General features: G+C 21.7%; 1 protein-coding gene across 1 annotated transcript; it reads left to right on the forward strand.

Annotated features, from left to right (window-relative positions):
- The first annotated feature begins 922 nt into the window (after positions 1 to 922).
- LOC124933757 (cysteine protease-like) lies at positions 923 to 21,743 on the forward strand. Its single transcript, XM_047474194.1, has 6 exons — positions 923 to 1,045; positions 20,348 to 20,467; positions 20,550 to 20,649; positions 20,744 to 21,039; positions 21,136 to 21,276; positions 21,345 to 21,743. Exons 1-6 carry the CDS (start codon positions 923 to 925, stop codon positions 21,741 to 21,743), a joined length of 1,179 nt encoding a protein of 392 aa, XP_047330150.1.
- Positions 21,744 to 27,615: the final 5,872 nt, after the last annotated feature.

Below are 27,615 nucleotides of genomic sequence, written 5' to 3' on the forward strand. Positions count from 1 at the left end.
GAGAAATGAATGAATAAGCGTGAAATGCATGCATGTAGAATAAGAACACTGATACAATACTCGTCATATACCCTAAAAGCATTTACACACATAAACGAAACCAGAACCAAACCCTAAACCCTAAATACATCAATATAAATCAATATAAACGGAATAATACACATCAACACCTAACCCTAACTATTAAGCCCTAAACTCACCGGAATATGTCAAAAAGACGGTGGAAAGACGATGATGTCGAATAGACGGTGGAAAGTCGAAGATGTTGGACGAGGAACGATGTTGAGGAACGATGATCTTGATCGATGTTGAAGGAAGTCGGCAGTTGAGAAGACGTGGTTTTGGAAGTCGGAGTGGGAGGGAGAATCGGGGTGGTTTTGTTTTAAATTAGGGCCGAAATATTATATATACGACTAAAGACGCGATTTACCATGGACGCGATTTAAACTAAATCGCGTGAGTTCATCACCGCGATTTAGATTAAATCGCGTGCATGGTAAATCGCGTACATTTAAAAACGCGAATTACGAATCACGCGTTTCATCTAAATCGCGGTGATGAACACACGCGATTTAGATGAATCGCGTGATTGGTAATTCGCGTCTTTGAGCGTAAGAAATGGCGCCGAAGGGGTATTTCCGACATTTCGCGGGGCAAAAGGGCCCTTTTTGCCAACTTTAGTAGGCGGGGGCCCTTTTTGGAATTTCCCCTGTTATGGGGGCCATTTCATCAAATTTCCCTTTAGATTTTGATTAGTGATTTAGGGTTGTCTTTTAGTATATTCTTACTATTCTCTTCAAATAAGTAATAATTTAGATTTTGAATTACATGTCTAATGTCTAATTAGTTAGGATCTCAAGAACAAAAATTGACAAGGCAAAGCAATGTTGAGATTGGAGAATCATCAACCCAATCAAAAGAGATGACCGCAATCACAAATTCTTCATTTAGTGATGTCGCTGATAGGTACTACGACGATAAATCAGATGAAAAATGGAGATTCAAAGGGTGTAAAGTGGACGTGGTTATATTTAGTCAAACGGAGGTGAATACAAACAAAAATTTATCTACTTTTGATGTTTTTCTTGATGTTTTTTTAATTGCTTCTACTCTACATTTTGATTACTTTGTAAGCTCAGTTCTTAAATATATTTACAGGGAATATGTTTATTATTGGTTTCTGCCATTAATGTTGATAAGTTTGAATATTACTATACTGACTCAATTTTCACTTTGACCTATTTTAATCATAAATATGCGAGTTAGTACGTTATAAATTTAATCATAGTTAATGTGTAAAAAATGTCAAATCCAAAATATAATTGGTTTTTGTATATTTGTTGTGTTGGGGCACCGGAGACAAGTTTTATATTTTAAGCAGTTAGATCCTTATATTTGAGGCTACAATTATTACCATTTTAAGATAAATAACTTGTGTATTTTAATCAATTATTGATTATCAAATGAGTTAAATTTAGTGATGGGTGCCATATACATATAGTAATGTTTAATAAAAAAAATTAGTTATATTAAGTTTTTTAGGATTAATTATTGAAAAATATTTTATTTAAAATTAAAATTTAATAAAAGTAAAAAGAAGATTATTTAATTATTAATTAAGTGATTTAATAATTAGAATTATTGCCATAAATATAAATATATATTTATTTTCAATAAAAATTGAAAATCCATCTTAATCATTCAAATCAAACAATCACTTTTTTTTAAATTATATTTATTTTATCAAAATAAATTTATTCGAACTTTGAAATATAAAAGTGTATAAATTATTTAAATTTTTCATTATAAATAGTTAAATAATTAAAGTTATTTGAATGAAATAATTATAATAGTTTGTATTAAATATTGTAAATATTATAAATTAAAAAAAATGTAAAAGATGTGAAATATGTTATTCAGGGAGAGAGGTGTGAGATGGATTGTTTAGAAGTTTTTATGAAAATCATTTTTTAAAGAACAACTTTTTTATAAAAAGATATAAAATTTGGTTTTTTTAACCTATAAATCAAACAATTACAGCGGATTGAATTTGAATAGCAAATTAAAAAACATGTAATGATAAAAGACTAAACATAGTATTTATCTATTTATTTATTAACCCTAATATGACTTTCATATTTAAAAATCGTGGTTAATTCAACTTATGTCATTCTTGTATCTTTTCACTCTATAAAGATTAATTATTAATTGTCTGACGGAGATAATTGAAAAAATATACTTTGTTATTTAAAAAATATCAAATTAACATATGGATTTCTATTCATTATTTTGATTTCAATAATATCCTAATATATATCACTCAAAACAAATATTATATAAAAATAATAATTATTATCATTATACAAAAAAAAGATGCTGGGAGAAAAATAAAAATAAAAATATATAAACATCAGGTATCTAAGGAAACACATATCATATTTAACCCCAAAAAAACTGAAATCTATTTTAATCTCTAATTCTTATTGTCGTCTTCTCTAGTGAGTTTTTTATTAGACAAGAAATTAATGAAAAAATCTTTATTTTATAATATATATATATATATATATATATATATATATATTTAAAAAATATATATTATTATTTGTATATGATATATATTTAGGGGAGGCTATTTTAATTAATATAGTATTTTATATTTTCTTTTATTAAATAAGTTTTAAAAAACTAATATACATTAATAAAAAAAACATTTACAGGTAAAAAATATATTAAGAAGGTAAATATATATTAATTGAATAAAAACATTAAACAAGATGGATTTATCTTAATTGTTTTACAATTAATTTATTTTGAAGATCATTTTGACTCACTTGTCCGTACTTACATGTTTTACCTTGGGTTAGGTTTTTTTACAAAGAATCCACTTATTCTATATTTTTTTTTTTAAATCATTCATTAAATTATTTTAAAAATACTTTCATAAGATTGTTAGATCTGGTTTTATTTTATTTTCTTAAATTAACTTGTTTAATAAAAAAAATTAATTATTTTAATGTTTTTAGTATTAATTAATACAAAAATTACTACAAATTAATAAAAAGTATATATATATATATATATACTTTTTTAAAATAAAAATTGAAACTCTTCTTAATTAAACTAGATTCAAATCAAATAACATTTTATCTTTAATTTAGGTAAAAAAATTATATTGAAGAGAAGAACATTTTATCTTTAATCAAATTATTAATGTTAGTTTTTGGGTGACTGTCAATATGTAATGTCAGATGATTGGATTCATCATTTTCATCAAATTTGCTTTTATCATATAAATAGAGAACATCATTTCAAAATTTATATAATACATTTAAATAATTAGCTATTATTATATAAAATAATTTGTAATCTGAATTAAAATTAAATTTGGTGTGAAAATCAGTATATTTTAACTAATTAAATATTAAATTTAATTATATAAGAAACTACCTATCAATATAATTAGATAAAGCTATTTTTTTACAAGATAATAAATTAAGATAAAACAAAATTAAATTCATTTTATAAAAAATATTTTTTTTGATGAGAGATTTAGAGTTTCTTCTATATGGGTTATTTGGAGATTTTAATCTAAAATCTAACTATTCCATTCTTTTTTATTAATCAAATTATTATATTTATTAAATAAAATACTAAATATTCTTTATTTAAATATTTTTATAATTTTAATATTAAATAATATATATTTTTTTGTAAACCAGTTATTATCCTAGAAAACACCAAATCATTGAATGAGTTTTTTTTTTTAATTAATTATTGAAATTCTTCTGACAAATTCGGCTTGATATGTATAGGAGACTGCCTTGTCGGTCTCCAAATTGGGTTAGCTAGAGAAACAGTAACAACACATTGTCTAATCCATTAAGGGAAAAGAATAAAATAAAAATAAATATTTAAGTATGTAAATTAATTATGTTCTTGATAATATTGTTTAGTATAGGTGCTTGCTTATATAGTTTTATCTTAATTCGAAAATTATTAACTTAATAGATCATTCTTATTTTAATTGTTTTACAATTAATTTGTTTTAAATAATAAGATTATAAAATAACTTAACTACGTACATCTCTTTGATCTGGGTTATATTAGTTTTATAAAAGACTAAATATTTGCATTGAAATGCTAGCCAAAAACAAATATTATTTTTATATAAAGAGAAATGTAAGAGAGTTGTATATCAATATATATCAATATATATATATATATATATATATATATATATATATATATATATTGATATATAATGTTAGGTAAAAGAGTGTTAATGATGTTTTATATGTAAAGATTTCATAAGAGGTATGTAAAAGAAAAATAATAGAAGTTAGAACCAAGATAACTTCAATCAAATGTTGAAACTTATCTTTAACCAATTTGAGCAACTCGCTCCAAACACCGTCTTTTAGTAGACTCTCCATATTCATCATGTGACGAAAAAGAATTCACAACACAAATAAGCTTAACATGTGAATTAATTGAAGCTCTTGTGATGATTAGAAGAAAAAGAATAATTTAAGAGGGAAAAAAAAGCATTAACAACACAAGATTGTGTCTAATGTAAAAAGGATTACAACAACATATAACACATTCATCTCATTGTAATTACTATGTTTTTTTTATATATAAAAAATTACAAAGGTAACATTACCCTTTAGACTCTTTAGTTAAAAACGCATTAAATGAAAATAAAATAAATGACATTTATATATTCTTTTAAATAAGTCTCTTTCAAAGTAGGTTCTCATTTTAGTTGTAATGAAAAAAAAAAGAATAAAGGAAAATGTAATTAATTAGTATAGTATTTAATTTTGTCATTTGTCATTTCATTTACTTTTATTTGATCATAATTTTATTCAATTTGTTTTAGATGTCATGCATGTTCTTCACATCACTATCATATTGTCATTGTTTGAACAAATGTGCTGAGTAATTATTTTATTTTATTTATTTTGATGTTCAACATATTGTCTTTATATATGTCTACATATTGTTGCATCACATTCCACTTAATATTTGTTTAAAAACCAAGGAAAAAAATAATATATTAAAATATTTCTTAATTTGATGTTCCTTTAGTTCTCACATTTAATATATATAGAATGTTTCTTTAAAACCTTTATTTATTTTCATCATTGCATTTGTTGTTTAATACCAAAGTCATATGACATCCGGATAGCTAGGACAATAAATAAATTTATATTATACATTATTTTAATTATTAAATGCAAATATTTAGTTTTATATATCATTAAATGCTTAGTTACACATAAAAAGTGATTGTTTGATTTTAATCTAATTTGATTGAGAAGGATTTTCAATTTTTATTTAATATATATATATATATATATTTATGACAATAATTCTAATTACTAAATCACTTAAATCGAATAATTAAATAATTTTATTTTTACTTGTATTAAATTTTAATTTTAAACAAAATAATTTTTAATAATTTATTCTAAAATCTTTTAAAATAACTATTTTTTTAGTAGACAAGTTAATTTATAAAAAAAAATCTAACAAACTTCTGTTAATATTTACAAAATAAAATTTATCCCTTCAAAATTTTTATTCCTTGAATATTATATATTAGCAAGAGATAAATTAATATAAATTTTATAAAAAAAAATATCTTTGAATATGCACATGCATAAAAACAAATAATGTGGGGCTTGCTTTTTATATTAAAAACTATATCTATTTAGCATGTAATATTTTTATGTGGATGGAATTAATTAAATATTTTAAAATGAAACATTTTATTGAATTTTTAAAAAATATAAAAATTATTATAATAAAACAAATACTTTAGCTTAAAAAAGATGAAGATAATCGGTTATAAGTTTCGATATTTTTTCGGGTACTCAAAATCAATCGATTTCGGCTCGAAATTTATTTGAACCAAAAATCAAACTAATTGATCGATAAGGTTCCTTCGATTATCCGTGGTTACTTGAAGCAAGTTTATAAGAGTTACCTTACTTATTTTTTGTTTCTCTCATATATATATATATTTTTTGTGTGACAATAAAACATTATTAAAATTAAAATAATAGTAGTTCCTATGTTAATTTGATATTCGTAAGTAATGAAGTATATTATTTGAATTGTTTTTTTCATTTATCCCTTCAATGAATAAACCAAAGTCATATTAAGACATCCCGGATAAGACAATAAATAATTTTATGTTATGCATTATTTTAATATTAAATGCAAATATTTAGTCTTTTATCATTAAATGCTTAATTTGCTATTCAGGATAAATCCAAGTCACTCTAGTATATATAATGAATGACTATTAGGGTAAATCTTGTTTAAAAAAAAAACAATTATATCTTCTATAATTTTATTTTTTTTAAAACAAGATTTTCATAATACCTCTAAACAACCCATATGTCACCACCCCTCACCCTCAACAACACATTTCACATCTCTCCACACTTTTATATTATTATTTTTAATTCAGAACAAATTTAATTATTTATAATATTTTACCGTATTTAATATAAACTATAATAATTATTTAATCCAAAAAACATTAACTAATTAACTTTTTATAAAACAAATTTAAATAATTTCAAAACTTTTATATTTCAAAGTTACAATAAAATTATTTTGATAAAATAAATATAAAAAAATAATTTCCTACTTAAATTAAAGATAAAAAGGTGATTGTTTGATTTGAATCTAATTTGATTAAGAGGATTTTTAATTTTTATTTTAAATATATATAATTCAAATTATTAAATCACTTAAATCAATTAATTAAATAATTTTATTTTAATTTTATAATTATATTTTAATTTTTAATAATTAATCCTAAAAACTTTAAAACAACTATTTTTTATTAAACAAGTTAATTTATAAAAACACAAGATTTAACAAGCTTCTGAAAATATTTTTAAAATAAAATTTATACCTTCAAAATTTTATTCATTGAATATTATATTAGCTAGAGTAAAATTAATATTTAAATTTTATAAAAAAAAACACGTTTGAATCACATGGATTATGGATAACAATAAATCATGTTTGGCTTGCTTTTTTAGATTATAATTAAAATTACTATTTAATATAGTAGTTTTATTTTTATGCAATTAACATAATTTTTTAAATAATAAATTATTTTATACAATTTTTAAAAATATATAAATTATTAAAAACAAATCAGATATGTTTTTAATAAATTGAAGTAATTAATATGATAAATAATGATTTAATCAATAATAAAATTTAAATATATATATATATATATATATATATATATATATATATATATATATATATATATATATATATATATATAAGGAGCATTTTAATAATAAAATATTGAATTATTTGATTGATAGTTAGAAAGAAATGGAATATGTGTGTGTTTTTTTATTTATAAAAATCAACCTTACTCAAGATCAAATATGCATGTAAGAAAGGAAGTCAAACTTAAGTTATTTTATAATCTTATTTTTATAAACAAATTAATTATAAAATAATTAGGATAATAATTATCAATTAAATTAGTCATTTTCAAATTAATATAAATCTATATAAGGAGTATTTTTCACTAAAGATTATAAGAACGTCATTAATTTACTTACTTTAATATTTATTTTTATTTAATAATAAAAATATTTGCCAAACTATATAAGTTGAATTCTTTTCCATATTTCCTTCCTTAGCCCAATTTGAAACAGACAAGCAGCTTCTTATACATGGTATTTTAATTATTAATAAAAAAACTCATTCAAGAGTTTCTTTTATATATATAATTAGATTTAATATTGAATTAGTCAAAATATATATTAATTTTCTCACCAAACTTATTTTTAACTCTGATTAGAAATTATTTTATATTATAATAGCTAATTATTTAAATAGATTATATAAATTTTGAAATGCTGTTCTCTCTCTATATTAATTATATAAAAAAAACTAAAATGATATGTTCTAACATCTGACAACTCATATTGGCTGTCACCTATAAACTAACATTAATCATTGTCATTCTCCTCAATGTTTTTCAATTTTTTTAACCATTAAAAGAATTGATATTAATGTTAAACAGTCACTTTAATCCTTTTATATTATTTTAAATATCAAATTTCATAAAGTAGACACCAATTTTTGTAACTTAATTCCATTAAGTTAACCTAATTAATTATTACAAAATAAAAATATTTGGAAAACTTATGATCACTACTAATTATTGTATACTTGTATTTATTAATTAATTAGTTTCAGAAACATCAATTGACTAATTCTATATTGCATTATCTTGTTTAAAAAAATTAAAATTGTTTAGGGTTAGTATAAAAATGGTATGAGATGAAAAAGACAAAATAGGAGATTTGTAGAAAAAGGTGTGGGGTCCAAAGTTGAGAAGAAAAGAGAATAGTAATGATGTTGATCAAAATATATATATATATATATATATACTGTGTGTATGTAAATATTATATCTTAATTATACATAATTAATATTGATTATATATATATATATATATATATATATATATATATATATATATATATATATATATATATATATATATATATATATATATATATATATATATATATATATATATATATTACAATACTTTCTAATTTTATGTTTTAATAAGACCATTTAATTGTCTTTTCTTCTTTGTTTATTTTTTAAAAATAAAAGGTTAATTATGTTGTAATTATAGAAAAGTAAGACTAAACATGATCCTAATATTTTTTAAAATAAAAACTAGTAAAATAATCAATTATTATATTGTTATTAAATATTATAATTTAAAAATATTTGTATTTGCTACGTTGCAACTGCATTATGCATGAATCATTATTAATTATTAATTAGATGTTATTACAAATTAAATATGAAAAATCATTGTGTTTTAAAAAGTTATTTTTAAATATAAAATTCAACTGTTTGCAATAATATAATAGAATTACATTTGCACAACAACAACAAAATTCATGAAACAATTAATACTAAATAAAAATATATATAACTTTCTATTATGTTTTCTATAACTTTTTTTTATCGATTTAAATATTTCTTGTTCTTTTTTAGATACTCAAAACCGATCAATTCTTACTCAAAATTGTCCTACAGTCGGCCCAATGCCATGTCTATTTATATGTAAATTATTATCCATCAAAATATGAATGTGAAATGGTTACTCAATGATGAAGTTTGTAGCGACTTAGTTTATCTCTTTAGATTTTTTTTTTTAATTTAATATTTTAGGTAATAAAGTGTATTATTTTCTTAAGTATTATTTTTTCATTTACTTTTGTCCATCAATAATTAATCTTTAATAAGTGAAACAAATTATACTTTGTAAAATACAATAATGACATAAGTTGAGTTAACCCCATTGTTCAATACCAATATCATATTAATACATTAATGATCTAAGTTGAGTTAAACCGATTGTTCAATACCAAAGTCATATTATATATAACATCCGGATAGGACAAAAATAAATTTATATTATGAATCATTTTAATTATTAAATGCAAATATTTAATCTTTTATCATTAAATGCTTAATTGGTTATTCAAATTTAGAGCATCCTTTGATGTTGGTTTTAGGATAAATCCTGTTTTAAGAAAGTAAATGATTTTTTTTATAAAGATGATTTACATATGTCACATCTCATCCTAAACAACCTCATATTTCACATCATAATGTTACTTTTATATTTATATTATATTTAGGTCTAAACAAATTTAATTATTTATAATATTTTACAGTATTCTTTTATAATTATTTAACCTCAAATAATTTTAATTAAATATAATTTCAAAATTTTATATTTTAAAGTTCAAATAAATTTATTTTGATAAAATAAATATAAAAAATATTTTTCTACTTAAATTAAAGATAAACGGTTATTGTTTGTTTTGAATATTCTAGTTGGATTAAGAAGTGTTTTCAATTTTTATTTTTATTATATATATATATATATTTATGAAAATTATTTTAATTATTAAATAATCTTATTTTTACTTTGATTAAATTTTAAATATTTTTTTTAATAATTATATTAATTTTAAAACATTAAAATAACTATTTTTATTAAACAAGTTAATTTATATAAAAAAAATCTAACAAGTTTCTGAAAATAGTTAATAAAAGAAAATGTATCCCTTCAAAAGTTTATTTACTTAGATACTATTTTTTACGAGATAAATTAATATTTAAATTATATATAAAAAATATTTGAATATGCACATGTATAACAAAAAATAACATTTTATTAATTTTTTAAAACCAATTTATTAATATTATTAAAATAAATTCAATATGTTTTTAATAAATTGAAATAATTAATATAATAAATGATGATTTAATTAATAATAAAATTTAAATATATATATTTAGATGTATTTTGATATTTTAAGTAGAAGAGAAGAATGATGTTGTAAGACAAATAAAAAAGTCAAACTTAAGTTATTTTATAATATTATTTTTTAAAACAAATTAATTGTTTTAAGATAAAAATTATCTATTAAATTAATCATTTTCGAATTATGATAAAATTATATAATAACTTAAGAATTTACTTATTTGAATATTTATTTTTATCATATAATAAAAATTAATTTTCATGTTTTATTTTTTTCCTTAATTGATTAGACAAATTTATTGTTATTTCTGCCCTCTAAATACCTAGCCTAGCCTGCCAATTTGGAGCCAGACATCATGCCAAATTTGCTGTGTCAGAAAATTTCAATAATTAATAAAAAGATTTTTATTAAATTTATTATCTTGTAATTTTTTTTATATAATTATTTTAATATATAATTTCTTATATAAGTACATTTATATTTAATTATTTAAAATATATTTGATGTTCTAACTAAACTTAATATTAACCCAGATCACAAGTTATTCATATTATAATAGTTAATCATTTAAAATTTGAAATTTTAGAATTGATTATATGACCAAAAAAAAAGCAAATTTGATGAAAATGGTGAGTACAGTTATCTGACAATGTATATTAATATGTTGCCTCAATGTTTTTCAATTTCTCTGGCCATTTCAAAAAAATAATACTAATGTTAAATAGTCACTTTAAATGATTTAACTATAAATCAATTATAAGATATTTGGTTCTCAAAATATTTTTTTTTCTATAAATTTTTAATTCATTGTAATATTAAAATTAAAAAATTTCTCGGTAATAATTTAACTATATAATTGATTTATATATAATTATATACTATTTAATTATATCTCAATTTATCAAGTGGTTTAAAAATAAATATCAAATTTAATAAAGTTGATAAACTAATTAAGTAAAATATTTTAGAGACAATAATATCAAACATAAATTGCATCCAACTTTCTAAATTAAAATTAGACACCATTTTTTGTAACTTAATTAATTGAGCTAACCTAATTAATTATTACAAAATAATAATATCTGGAAAACTTATGGTCACTACTAATTGTATATTTGTATATATTAATTAATTAGTAGTTCAAAAGAATTAATTAAATATATATATATATATATATATATATATATATATATATATATATATATATATATATATATGATATTTTCTTATTAAAAAAAATCAATTTAGGCCGGTTGATATGAAAATACTATAAAATGAAAAAGACAAAATATGAGATTTGTAGGAAATGGTGTGGGTCCAAAATTGAGAAAAAAAAAGTGAATAGTAATGATGTTTATTTGTCTTTTTTTTTATTTTATCTTTTTTTCTAAAACAAAAAAAAAAGTTAGTTATGTTGTAATAATAGACAAATTACAATTTTTTCTAAACTTAAGCATGATCATAATTTTTCTCAAAATAAAAATTAGTAAAATAATAAATTACTATTTTGTTATTAACTATTATAATTTAAAAATATTTACATTTGTTATGTTGCAACTGCATTGTGCATGAATCATTATTAATTAGATATGTTATTACAAATTATTAAATATGAAAATCCATGCATTATGTTTTAAAAAGTTATTTTCTAAAAACATTTTAACTATTTGCAATAATAGAATAGAATTACATTTGCACAATAACACCAACAAAATTCAAGAAACAATACTAAATTAAATAAATAAAAATATATATATATAATGATAGCTAGAAATTTTAAGCTTCAATTATCTAATTAATAATGTTTGTAACTTTGTATAATTACAAAAATTAAATAATACGAATTCTATATATATATATATACCATGCATACTTAAATTTAAATTATATTGTATTATTTAAAAACAAAAATGCACTCACTCACTAAACCCTAATAGCCCTAATATAGTCTCACTCCTCTTGACATATATATATATATATATAGTTAAAGCAAGAACTTGTCCATTGTTTTAGGTTTCTTCTCTCACTTAGGAGGTAAGAACAAGAACAGTGTGTGTCATTTCTATGCTCTCTTTCTTCTATTATCTAGATCTTGATCGATCATCTCTATTTAGCTTATAATGATATTCCATCTTTATTTCACTAGTAAAAAAAGTGTTTTTAACGGCGAAATTTTACGACGGTATTTAAAACCGTAGTTAATACCTTGGTTTTAACTGTGGTATATAAAACCGCCTTTAAAAGTCTTACATTTAACTACGGTATATAAAACCGCCTTTAAAAGTTTTACATTTAACTGTGGTATATAAAAACCGTAGTTAAAAGTCTTATCTTTAACTGCGGTTTTTTATACCGTAGTTAAAGTCTTATCTCTAACTGTGATTTTTGTTTTTAATATCTAAGTTAAAATCTTACGTTTAACTGCGTTATATAGATCAACATTTAAAAGTCTTATATTATTATAAATCATAAAAAAAAAATTATTAATAAATTTTAATTTTTATTATTTTAAAAATTAATTGAGATAAGTTTCAAAAGAGAATATTAAATAAATTAATTAAAATATATATACTTATAAAATATTATTTTATCAGTTCAATAAACATACCTTACATGAATTAACAATAATAAAAAAAAATAATAAAATATTATATTGAGACTTCATATTTATATAGTTTTATATCCTTCCCACTTGATTTAGTTTATAAATAATTCTAAAAATAATATTAAATCTTATTAATATTTTTCTCTCTCATAATTAATGACTAATTAAATAATAGACTAATTTATTAATAATTACTTTTATAAAATAATATATATATATATATATATATATTAAGATAAAATATTTATTATTTTTTAACCTTTATAATTTAGTATGCACTATTATATTTTAAGTCAAGTAAATTTTAAAAATATAGAAAACTAGTTTTTTTATTTACATTATTAAAATATGTTTAATGAGGATTTGATATTGTCATGATTATTTTTTTATTAGTTAATGGAGATAAATTGTTATTAAATATTTATTTAGAATTTTTGTTGTATTATTTTTTAAACTTATATTCTAATTAAATTCATAAAATAATGTAATATTTATATATATATATATATATATATATATATATATATATATATATATTAACAAATATTAAGACTTTTAAACCGTAACGTAGTTACAAGTAAATGCTAGTATATTTATTAATTAAAATAAAATATTGAATATATATATATATATTATATATATTATATACGATGAAAGAGAATGATTTGAAGTTGAAAAAATAAAAGAGTGAGGAAAATAAAAAATAGAAAAGAGAAAGTTATTTAATTTTTTCAACCAATTAACACGTCATTCTTTCTCCTAATTTCCCTCTCAATCCTCTCTCATATGTATATATAATTTTTTTTTTTATAAAAGTAAGTTAAAAATAAATATTAATTTAATTTTAAAAAGCTAAATAAGATTATTTCTATGCATTATCTTAGAAATTTAATTTAAATATAAGTTTAAAAAAATTACTTTATCAATAATTATATATAATTATAAATTAAAATATTAAAATATTAACCTATTATCTAGATTAAATTTAAATTAAATTTAGTTTCATAATTTTATATACATTTAGTTTATAAATAATACTAAAAATAATATTAAATCTTATTAATATTCTTTTCTTTCACTAATTTAATAGACTAATTCATCACTAATTATTTTATAAAATAAAATTCAAAATAATAAAAAAATCTAGTTTATAAGTTTATATTTATATATAACAAATGTCTTATACAAAGTAATTTGTTATGTGAATCACAATTATATAAAGATTTTAAATATTTTTTTATTTAAGATTAGTTAATGTAATTATCACAATTAATAGTAAATAATTTAATTACATTTACAAATATTATATCTAAATTTCAAATAATATAATATATATATATATTATATTTATTTTAATTGAAGATAAACATTTTATCATTTTAATCAAAATTTATATTTAAATTATGTCTTTTATAAAATAATATATAAATATATATTAAGATAAACTATTTATCATTTTTGTATAAACCTTTATATAATTTGGTATTCACTATTATCTTTTTAAGTAAAATAAATTCTAAAAATATGAATAATTAGTCATATTTATTTCATTTAGATTCTTAAAATATGTTTACTGGAGATTTGATATTGTCAAGATTATTTTTTTTTATTGATTAATGGAGATAAATTGTTATCAATTATTTAGTTATCATTTTGTTGTATTATTTTTTTAACTTATATTTTAATTAAATTCTTGAAATAATATAATAAATATATATACTAATTAACATTATTAAGACTTTAAACCGTAATCAAATTAGTTATAACCACTAATATATTTATTATTATAAAATATATATGGTGATTGATTCAATAATTATATATTATTATAAATTTAAATATTAAACTATTATATCGATAAAAAAAATTAGTTTCATAATTTTATATATATTTAGTTTATAAATAATGCTAAAAATAATATTAAATCTTATTAATATTTAATCACTAATTAAATAATAAACTAATTCATATCAAATTAATTCATAAAATTAAATTTTAATTAATAACAAAAATCTAATTTATAACTTTATATTTATATTGATAACAACAGTCATAGAAACTAGGTGATTTGTACCTAAATTTATATCTAAATTACTTTTATAAAATTATATATATATATATATATATATATATATATATATATATATTAAAATAAACTCTTTATCATTTTTGTGTAAACTTTTATAATTTGATATATATATATATATATATATATATTATTATTATGATAAGCTCTTTATCAAATAAATTTTAAAAATATGGAAGACTAGTCATTTTTATCTCATTTACATTCCTAAAATATTTTAATGAAGATTTGATCATTTCAATGACTATTTTCTTATTGATTAATGGAGATAAATTGTCATTAATTACTTATTTAGCATTTTTGTTATATTTGTTTTTGAATTTAGTTTAAACTCAAAAGTATTTGAAATTGTAATTTGTTTAATTATTAATAATATTTTTTGTATTTTAATTTATAAAATATAAAATACAATAAAAATATTTTTGGTTTTTAATTAATGAAAATTAAAAAAAAAATAAAAACTAATTAAGAAAGTGTGTGAAAGTATTTTTTTTATTTTATTTCTAATTTATGTTTAGATAAATATTTAGGATTGTTAATAATCTGGTAATCATAAGTAATAATAAAAGCAACGGAAAAATATAAACTTTTTAGTACGAGAATATAAATATTTTTTATAAAAAATTATTGTTTATAAAATTTATAATTATATATCAGTTTTAATTAATATTAGTGTTTATTTTTTATAATATTTGTACTTTATAAAAAAAATTATAATTTTTAAATATGAATAAAAAAATATAAGAATTTAATTAAAAAATGAAATGCATATAATATCTTTAAATTATATAATATGTAAATTTATAAATATAATTGAGTACATTATGTTATTTTTAATTATATAAAATAATAAAAATATTAAAAAAATTAAGGGTTATTTATTCCACTTCACCCAGTCCTCCATTTTCTTTTCCACGCTTTCACCTTCCTCTTTTTGTGGAGCTTCAACTTACTCTAGTTGATTGAGCATTATGTAAATTCCTATTCTCTTATACGCATTATACATTCCCTTATTATCTTTCTAGCGCTTCACCTTACTCAGTACATTTGAAGAAGATTTTTGCATTGCTTCATTTGGGCTCCCTAGTACATTTGAAGAAGATTTATGTATTGTAAATATAGTACTTCCTGGTACATTTGAAGAAGATTTCTGCATTGTAAGTATAGTACTTTTGTTTCATCGGCGAGGTCCTCCATCTTGTAGATAATGATTATTTATAAGTTTGTAAAAATGCATTTATTAAGTTGTGTTATGGTGTATTAATAGAAGCATGACAGAAATTTGGTCATTAACTTTATTTATGAATTTTAGGTTATCAAAATGTGGTTGTCATTGATATAAATTTGAAAAAATTAATGAATGTTCTAAATTTATTTCCTCATTTTCTCCATGATTTTCTCCACATTAGCATGTTAGTATGAATTCTCTCTTCCAATTAATTTATCAAATGTAATTTATATCAATTTATTTAATATAGAAAATATTTTACTTAGTTCTTGCTTGTTAAAAGAGAGTAAAAAAGTGTAATTTGTTACTAATTGATAAATTTGTATTTGAAACTTTTATAGGTCGAGAAAAGGAAGAGGGAAGGAAGAAAAGGAAGAGGGAGAAGGAAGAAAAGGAAGAGAAGTTGTTTCAAATTTTGGAATTTGATCATTTTTATTAATATAATAATGTTTATTTTGTATGACTTTAAATACTATATATTATATTTTGATGTAATTATATTTGGATATAATTATATTTTTAGGTAATATTATAATATAAAAATGGAGTGTTAATTATATAATATTATTTGGAATGATTTTTATTGTTGCCAATTGACTATTAACTACACTTATATGACTATTAACTACACTTATAACTATCAGCTATTTTTAAACTCTAATTAGCCAACTAACTGTTAACTTATGAATACTATTAATTGTGGTTATTAAACAGAAGTTAAAGACTATTACTTACTCTAAAAATATCGCATTTATATATAGTCAACTAACTATTAACTACGATTTTTGTACCGCCTTTATAAGTAAACAATTTACTACGGTTTTAGGAACCGTAGTTAGAGACTATTAACTGCGGTCTTATAAACCGCAGTTAGAGACTATTAACTGCGGTCTTATAAACCGCAGTTAGAGACTATTAAGTGCGGTTTTATAAACCGCAGTTAAAAGCTAGTATCTGCGGTAAATTTACCGCCCTTAATTATCAAAATCTCTTTAACGGCGGAACTATTAACGGCGGTTGACTACGGTAATTTTACCGCCGCAATTGTCTTTTAGCAGCGGTAAATTATACAATAACGGCGGTAAAAACCGCCCTTAAATGTTACTTTTTTACTAGTGTTTTCTTCTTTCTTCTTAGGTTAATCCATCCATCCATCCAATCGGAAAGATCAGATATGCACAAAGAACAAGATTAAGTAAGGTTTGTTTATAAATAGTACTAATCTTCAAGTTAAAGTTATATATATATATCCATGCTAGCTAAAAGATTGTAGCAGCAAGATTAAGTTATTTTACTACTGATTTACTTATCATCCATGGATCTGTAAGTTTTGTGAAATATTAACTTGTATTTGTTTATATTAGGTTAATGTCTAACACCATTAATTTACTACTGATTTACTTCTCATCCATGGATCTGGAAGTTTTGTGAAATATTAACTTGTATTTGTTTATATTAGGTTAAATATATATATATGATTAATAACTATCATCAACCTTCTAATTATATCTCAGGTTATTAACCAGTTTTTCCAAAAAATTGTTAAGTTAATACAAAATAAGAACAAAATAATATTTATGAGAAAATAAAAGTATTATGAACAAATACTTGTGTACATGTATAGTTTATAAACACATAAACATTGACTATATTTTGTTTAAGTGTAGTAATTATTAAGTCATTAGTTTTTGAAAATGGTTCATAATTTTTTTTCTTAATGTTTTTTATTAGTCATTATTATATATTTTATATATTTAAGAATATATATATATATATATATATATATATATATATATATATATATATATATATATATGCTTAAAGGTATATATATGTTTATACATATATGGAAATGCTATAAACAAAAAAAAGTAAAAAGTTATAGCCTAGATGATTTGCAAGAAAAAAAGCTGTTCAAAAGAAAATGTTAATTAATAATGTTTTAAGCTTAATATAGTATAAAGGTCAGTATTACATTTTGCATAAATAATATCGTTTACCTGTCTTTTTTCTCTTTATTTTTTAAGACAAAAAATCACTTTTTATTAATTTATAATAATAGACAGATTATATATAAGATTTTTTTATAAATGGTTTAATATTTCATTTTTTTATACTACTAATTGTATATCTGTATTTATTAATGAAGTAGTTTCAGAAATATATATATATATATATATATATATATATATATATATATATTATGGCATTATATTATTTAAAAATAAATTAGAATTATTTAGGGTTTGTATGAAAATGCTATGAGATGAAAAAGACAAAATTTGGGATTAATGGTGGCAATATGAATAGTAATGATGCTGCTCAAAAGAATTTATTATATGTTTTTAAGATTAAATAATTGCATCTATATATATATATATATATATATGTAAATATTATATCTTAATTATTACAATACTTTCTAATTTTATGTTTTGTTTTTATAAAACCATTTAAGTGTCTTTCTTTTCTAAACAAAAAGAAAGGTTAATTCTATTCTAATAATAGACAAAGTATGATTATGATATTTTTTCTAAGAGTAAGTACGTGATCATAATTTATTTTTAAAATAAATAATAAATTACTATTTTGTTATTGAATATTATATATGTTTTAAATTATAATTTAAAAATAACTTGTGCATATTATTATATTACAAATCAAATATGATAGTTAGAAATTTGAATTATATATTATTATTTGTAAACAAAAATGTTCTCACTTGTAAGTTAGTGTGATTTTTCTTCATTTTTTGAGTAAAATCTTTTCAGTTAATTTGTCTATTTTTTAATTACTAATGATCCATTTTTATTATCATCTTCTCTCTTTTTAGTTAGTGATCCATCGAAAAGAGAATACACGAAGAAGAAGAAGAACCGAGATTGGTAAGATTATTTATAATACAAGATATTTTCATGTTTAATTAATTTATATCTCTGTATATATATATATATATATATGAAAAACTGTTTTTAAATTTCAGCTAGTAAAATGAATGAAGACCTGCACTACAATGATCCTGATAGAAATGTAAGTTTTCATATTTACTATTAACTTGTATTTGTTTATATTATATAGTAGGTAATTAAATAACTCTTTCACTTTTTAATTATATCTCAATTTATTAATCAAAATTTTAAAATTTATGTTTATAATTTTAATTATATCTCAATTTATTAATCAAAATTTTAAAATTTATGTTTAAAATTATATGTTTATAGAATAGTTATATATTATTATCTAAAGAGGATGTTAAATATATATATATATATATATGGAAATATGGAAATAATGCTAACAAAAAGTAAAAAAGTTAATAATATGAGAAAAAAAGGAAAAAGACAAAATAGAATATTTGAAAAAAAAGGTGGTTTACAGAAGAAGATAATATTAAGTAATGATGTTCTAAGCATTAAAATAGGATTGTAATTATATTTACATTTTTCAATAATAATATAATTTTATGTTTTTTTATAACATCATTTAATTGTCTTTTTCTATTTATAATTTTTTTAAAAACAAAAAGGTCAAATTCTGTTTTAATAAGAGAGGATTTTATCTAGACAAAAAAATAAAAAATAGTTTTTAATAATAGACAAATTATATAGAATTTTTTAATTATATAAATAAAATATTTTAATATCTCACGTACTCAAACTTTATATAGTAATCATAAATTTTCTCATAACAAAATGAATAAAATACAGTTATTTTGTCATTCGGTTTCTTAAACACTGTTGCATAAATTATTTTGAAAAAATGAAATCTAAATAAAGAATAATTGCACAGTTATTAATTAAATATGTTTTTGACAAATGAAATATAATTAATAAAATAATTTGGCATAATAAAATGATAAAATAATTTACAATTTTTTTTTTATCATGATCACCCTAACACATAGTGAATTTCACCGAACTTACAGAAATATAAACTTTAATTTGATTGATCATGTATTAATTTGTTATAATATTTTTATCTGACAAGAGTGTTGATCAATATTTAATTAGTATAGACTAATTACTAGCTATTATTATGTACTGTTATTAATTAATTAAACAAATTTCCAGTATAATAATGTACTAGTGCCTTTGCCTTTGCGTGATATTGTGGTTGCTATGTACGGGGATGAGTATCCAAACATTAATTACCAATCCGAAATCAATTCAGAGGGTATTAATCCTAGTGATGTAAGTATCTAATTATATATCAAATTGTTTTATAAAAAGATGAAAATATTCTTACTTACTTATATAATCTTGTTTTTGGTAGAAACCTAAATTTCTTAGAGTTTATCTTAATTGGAAAGTATACTTTGACTGGAGGCTCAGACAATTTATTCTCACTCCCGTGAGAAATCAGGGACAATGTAGTAAGTTTTATTTGTTAATTTATATTGGTCTTATTATTATTATTATTATTATTATTTTATTTGATTGAATAAAATTGATGTTTTTATTTGGTAGACTGTTGTTGGGCTGTCGTTGCCGCATCTGCATTTGAGGCTCTGATCAATATTAAACTGAGTAAACAACTGAAAAAAAAAGGCGACAAATTGTTTGTAACTCTTTCTCCTCAAGAGTTACTGGAGTATGTGAAAATGGATTTAACTAATATCGATCCCGATAAGATAGACAGATGCCAGTGCTACTCGGCAAACTACGATGAAGCATTCACTTACATGATAGAGCACGGTATTACTACAGAGGAAAGACGTCCTTTTAAGGGGAAAAGAGAAAAGGAAATTGATCCACAAAAGAGAGTATTATTATTATTATATGCTGGCTCATTTGATTTTTAAAAATATATTTGTTCATTCATTTTGAATTCTGATTTCATTTTCTTCTTCTATTTTCAGCCCTTAAAGGATAAGACTTATCTAAAAAGCTATGTAAAACTTAAAGACAATTTAGCCGAGGAAGAGATCTTAAGACGGGTACAAATACAACCCGTGGCTGCCGCCATCTATATCACACAGAAGCTTAAATATTTGGGAAAGGTACGTACGTAATATATATGAAAATTTATATAATTGTTTAATTAATTAATTAATTAATTAAAATACAGGAGATATACCAAATGAATGATGATGAGAAAAATGCGGATGGTTCTGATATTAAAAGCGAAGGAAAACATGCTGTATTGATAGTAGGATTTGGTTCACGGGGAGAAGAAGCGTATTGGTTGGTGAAAAATTCTTACGGAACAGCCTGGGGAGATGAAGGATATGGAAAGATTTGCATGAGAAGTCAGTTTAAGAAGAAACCACTGCTGTTCAATATGTTTTACCCTAGTTTCGACGAGCCCAAGCCTAAGCCTGAAGAGGAAGCCAAAGTTGAAGACCCTAGTTTCGACGAGCCCAAGCCTAAGCCTGAAGAGGAAGCCAAAGTTGAAGACCCTAGTTTCGACGAGCCCAAGCCTAAGCCTGAAGAGGAAGCCAAAGTTGAAGGAGATCAGGAAACATGATATATATTTCTTTTGTTTGTTTATTTTGGATGAATTTTACTACTGTTGAACGATGAAAATAGGAAACGTGATTTCCTCTTTTGTTTATTTCATTTGGATGAATAGGAAACATGATTTCCTCTTTTGTTTATTTAATTTGGATGAAATGATGAAAATACTCTCTTGCTTAAGTAATGTCTTTTGATGAGATGCTAATATTTATCATCTTTAATATTTAGTTCACTTTATTATTATTATTATTATTATTATTATTTCTCTTAATTTACAATTCAATCAATTTTCTGTTTTTGTGTGCTTTTCTAGAATCAAATTTAAAACATCAAATATAACCAACTTATAAAGAACCATAAAAAAAAAAAAAAAAAAATTCACCATATTTTTATAAAACTAAATACGAATGCATGGTCCCATAATAGTACTATAATACTTTTATAATTATAAATATATATATTCAAACCAAATCATAGGCGGAAGTAAAAACCATCTACAGATTTAACTAGAACAATTATTAGTTTTGGTTTTGGATATATAAAGAGATCAAATCAATTCAGCACCAATTACAAGCAAGAGATTATTAATTTCCTATATATAATAAAATAAATGGTGACTATAATAGTTTCTATAATATATATAATGGATCATGCTTTAATGTTTTATATTAAAAATCCAAAAATATCTGCATTCAGATTTTGTGTACCTATAGCATTATATATTTTTATGATTTGGAAATAAAAAAAAAAAAGAAGTCAAATTAATTACCCATATAATTAATCATGATTATTAAACTTTTTATCGGCTTAATTTTTTTTTCTCTTAATTCAATAATAGTAAGGTAATTAATAAAAATAATTTATTTATCTTTTCATTTTCCTTTCAAAATTATGTAAATATTACAAGTTGGGCTTAAAATCACATTTTTACAATTATTTGTGTGTACTCACTCTCCAATTAACAGTATTTTTATGATTTGTGAATAAAATGTCAAATTACACACACATAATGGTAAGTTTATTTTAAAACAGAAAATAATCTAATTTAATTAAGTAAATTGAAACATTTAAATGATAAGGACAATTTATATTTCTTATTTACTCTTTTATTTTGATAGAAAACAAACAATTTTAATGGGTAGTGTAAGTTGACCCAAGTTGAGAATTTTGATTATCATTAAACTTCAATTTAAATTCCTAATAATTAATGAATAAGGTGAAAATATCAAAATATATATAAAAAAACCCATCGAACTAAGTCCCCTACTAATTATATATGTTAGTGTTTATTCTAATAAACAATAATAATTTAATTCATATAATCAATTTGACATTGTTATATCTCTAATTGGAATAGCCAAAAATTTAAAAACAATCAGCTTATATATGTCTTTCTCTCTCAACTACAGAAATTTTACCAATTTTCGATAGGTCTTGTTCGAAAGGCATAAATGCTTCTAATGTTTTCACCTGGTAAACTTCATTTTTTATTTCATAAACATCAAAGATAATCTTATATCTAAAATGACAATAAACAAATTCAGGTGTAATTAGCATTGGCAAGTTAATTTCGTCTTCATCTTCAATTCTCTCAAAGCTAACAATGTCTTTGAATGCAAATAAGTTTGCTAACCAAACAATGAAAAAACGATTATAAATTTACAAAAAAGAAAACAATTGTTTACTAATAGATTAAATTGTGTTCGGGTGCGTGTGAGAACTTTTGAGACAATATACGTTGTAGGTAGTATTGACCGAACATGCAATGAGGAGGGCTTCAATGTTATCAACAAAATCATATCAAGGGTAATTTCGAAAATCCTCAAACGTAATCTCTTGGACGATAAACGTAACTATATGTAAATGACACCACATCACTAAATATAACCCATTTATAATTACGTCCTCTTCACACCATTTGAATCTTCATTCTTCATCTGAGCTATCGTCGTAGTACTAATTATCAGCGACATCACTAGATGAATACTTTGTGATTGCGTTCATCTCTTTTGATTGAGTTGATGATTCTCCACTCTCAACATTGATTTGCCTTGTCAATTCTTGTTTTTGAAATCCTAACTAATTAAACATGTAATTCAAAATCTAAATTACTATTTCTTTGAAGAGAATAGTAAGGATAGTGAAAGACAACCCTAAATCACTATTTTTTGGTATGTTTATATAGTTTATAGTAAAAGTATATACAAAAAAACAATTTATGAAAACATAGATTATAATACACCGGTAGAATGGAATATATCCTTTAAATTCAATTAAGAAAGAGCTTAGAAAGTTGGAAAATACAAAGGATAATATAATTTTTTACTTTAAAAAATAAATCATTAACATAAATTGATTTATTTCGAAAGTTCTTTTTGTCCAATAAAATATCATGCAAAATATAATTGTGTCAAGATACATATATAGAAATTAGGAGATAAAATGATGCAAAAAAATTCATAAAAACACAGTATAACAGTTGTATTTGGAAATCATTTTTTATATCTCTAGGAATTTTTAATTATGATTATTATATCTCCACTTACCAATAAATGGGATATCAATTTTATTTATTATATCAATTGCAAGTTAGAATAAATATTTATTTAATATATACAATCTCATATATTATATTTTATAAGATATAAAATTATTTTTATTTCATTATAAAGTATCAATATAATCAAAATAATATTTATAAATTAAAAAATATATATTATATAATACTTATAAGAAAATAAATATATTTGATATTAATTTAATTACATAAACATAATTTTTTTAAAAATTAAATCAAAGTATATAATTATACTGTAATATTATTTAATATATACAAAATATAAGACTATTTTTATTTCACTATAAAATGTTTTATTTTTCAAAATAAACCTAATAGAGTCTAACATGTTTTCAAGTTCATCTCAAATACAATACACGACTTGAAAATATTTTCTTAAGAAGACTCTCGATTTTCATTTGCATTACACTTTATACTCTATACTTCGGTGATTGATGAATGATGATTTAATTTTTTTAATATATAAATATATTTAAATTCGAGCATTTCGAGCCGAACTCGAGCCTATGGTTATATGATCGAGCCGAGTTCGAGCTTAATATTGAAAGTTAGATTGAGCTCGAGCGAGCCAATAAAAAACGAGTCAGACCGAACTCGAGTCAGGGCTAGTTCGAGCTCGGATCGGCTCGTTTACACCCCTAGTTGAGACTAGTTCATCGAAAATCACTTTAAGAGAGAGTGTTAGAAACTAATGTGGTAATAATAATAAATGTGTCTTTTCATTATTCAAGAGTCTTTTAGATTGTCCTAAGTCTTTTGGAACTATCTCTAATAAATATAAGACTTTTCAAGTCTCTTATTTTAATGTCTAAGTCATGCCTGCACGCAAACACGCAAAGTAAAAACACTTTCAGATGGAATCGAACTCGTGACATTTTGGTCTCTTAAACTGATTCTTATCACTGAGCTATCTTAGTGGGGTAAGTTGTAATTGTATTCTTATTTCAACAAGTTCAATAAAAAGAATTTCATTCAAGTTTATTTCTCTCTTAATTAAAGTTTTTATTCACTTTTCTTATAAGTTTTTCACAGTTCGAAATAGAAGTTCTGATTGTGACTTAGTTACACCGCCAATTGATTATTTAGTCGATATGTACTGCATGAAGGTCTATGCGTGTGCCAGGCCCGACCTCTCCTCAGATGAGGCAAGCTATGCATTTTGTTTAAGATACAAAGTTGTGAATTGAAATAGCCAAAAGTTGAAGGAATTCATGATCAATTAGCCGTAGATTGTTTGTATAATTTTAATTAATTTCTGTTTTTCGTAATAGAGATTGTGAACCAAATACGAGATAAAATCTCCAAAGTTCTTGATATTTATTATTCTACTGATTAGTAACATCAAACCATTTTAATATATCTCCTTAATTCTATTTTAGCCAATCACTAAATTAACACTTTTATATCTAGTGATCGATTAAATTACACAAGTTCTTTTAAATAGGTAGAATTGTAGCCTCAAATATAAGAATTCACTTGTTTAAATATGTAAATCTATCTCTCAATAACATTGCAGGGGTTTTTGACAAAAACATGCTACTCTTGACTATGCATCAAATCATTATATTGTTTCACAACATGTATTTTAATTAGTTGTAATGGCAAAAATTGATCAATAGAAATGAAAATAATATGTATCTAATTAATAAAGGAGCAAATTTCTATTTACTTGGTTCAGTATAAATACCAAAAACTAATAAATTTTAATAAGTAAATTGAAACATGTAAATGATAAGGACAATTTCTATTTCTTATTTATTCATTTATTTTGAAAGAAACAAATAATTTTAATGGGTAGCTAGTGTAAGTTGATTCAAATTGAGAATTTTAATTATCATTAAACTTTCAATTTAAATTCGTAATGAATGAAAATATAAAAACATCAAACTAATTATATTCATCAAGTGTTTGTTCCAAATAAACAGCAGTAATAATAATTTAATTCATTTAATGATTTGACATTGATATATCTCTAATTAGCTTGTACATGTGTGATTGAAAATATCACCAATTTTCTATAGGACTTGTTGGAAAGCCACAAATGCTTCTAATCACTTCACCTCGTAAGGAGAGATGACAATTTGAAACCGCCCCGCGAAAACCTAACCGAATTGCCCTGTTTGGGATGGTTTTTCCCCGAAACCGAATGAGAATGGGGCGGGGATGGTATTTGTGTCCCCCGCCCCGACCCGTCCCGCCCCGACCCGTCCAGCCCCGATTTCACCTCGAATCTACCCTGAATCTGCCCCGAACACCATAAACATAATTAAATATATTAAATTATCAATATATTTATTTATTCACTATATTTTATAAGAGTAGTAATGTTATTTCTTTATAATAATATAAATTTTAATATATTATAATATATATTATATTAAAAAACTTGTTTATATAATTTTATTGTATAATTTTTATTTTATTTTAAATAAAAATAATTATTAACGGTGCCCCGCGGGATTCCCCGAAACCGAAAAAAACCAAACAGAGCGGGGATAGTATTAAAAAATTCCCCGAAATTAAAACGGTGCGGGGACGGTAAATACATTCCCCGCCCCGAACCGTCCCATTACCATCCCTACTCGTAAGCCTCAAATATGATCTTATATCCAAAATGATAATAAACAAATTGAGGTGTAATTGGCATGTTTGGCAAGTTAATTTCGTCTTCATCTTCAATTCTCTCGTAGCTAACAATGTCCTTGAAAGCAAAATAAGTTTCCTAATCAAACAATTAGAGATTTAAAAAAAAAAAAAAAAAATTATGATTCTCTTTGATGATTATATTAAATGATGTTGTCATTTAAAAACATTTGAATATACGCAAAAGATAGACAACTAATTAAGGAATCATACCCATCAGAGAATTGATAAGATGAAATTTCATCAAAGCCGAGCAATTCTCTCCATGACCAATCTATATTCATTCCCAATCTATATTCATTCCGTAAGTTAAAACTTAAAAGAAACCCTTGCCCAGATAAGACTAAATTTTAGGTTTAGGAATTAGGAACAAAATAAACAATTGTGGAACAATGACTAGGTATATATAAATATTCATTATATGTGGGGTTTCAAAAATATTTATTTCATTTGTCAGGCCCATTTGAAGTCCATGATTATTTAAAGGAGTATTTTGCATTTTCTAATTTATATTTTAATGGAAATTTTGAACTAAATTAATATATATGGGATCAAATCTCCCTACATACATATGCTAATAAAATTGAATAAAAAATCCAAAATTACCAAAAATAAAAATGATTCATTTTTGCAATGTGATTTCAAACTAAATTAATATACA

The sequence above is a fragment of the Impatiens glandulifera genome, chromosome 4 (assembly GCF_907164915.1).
Source record: "Impatiens glandulifera chromosome 4, dImpGla2.1, whole genome shotgun sequence".
NCBI lineage: Eukaryota > Viridiplantae > Streptophyta > Magnoliopsida > Ericales > Balsaminaceae > Impatiens > Impatiens glandulifera.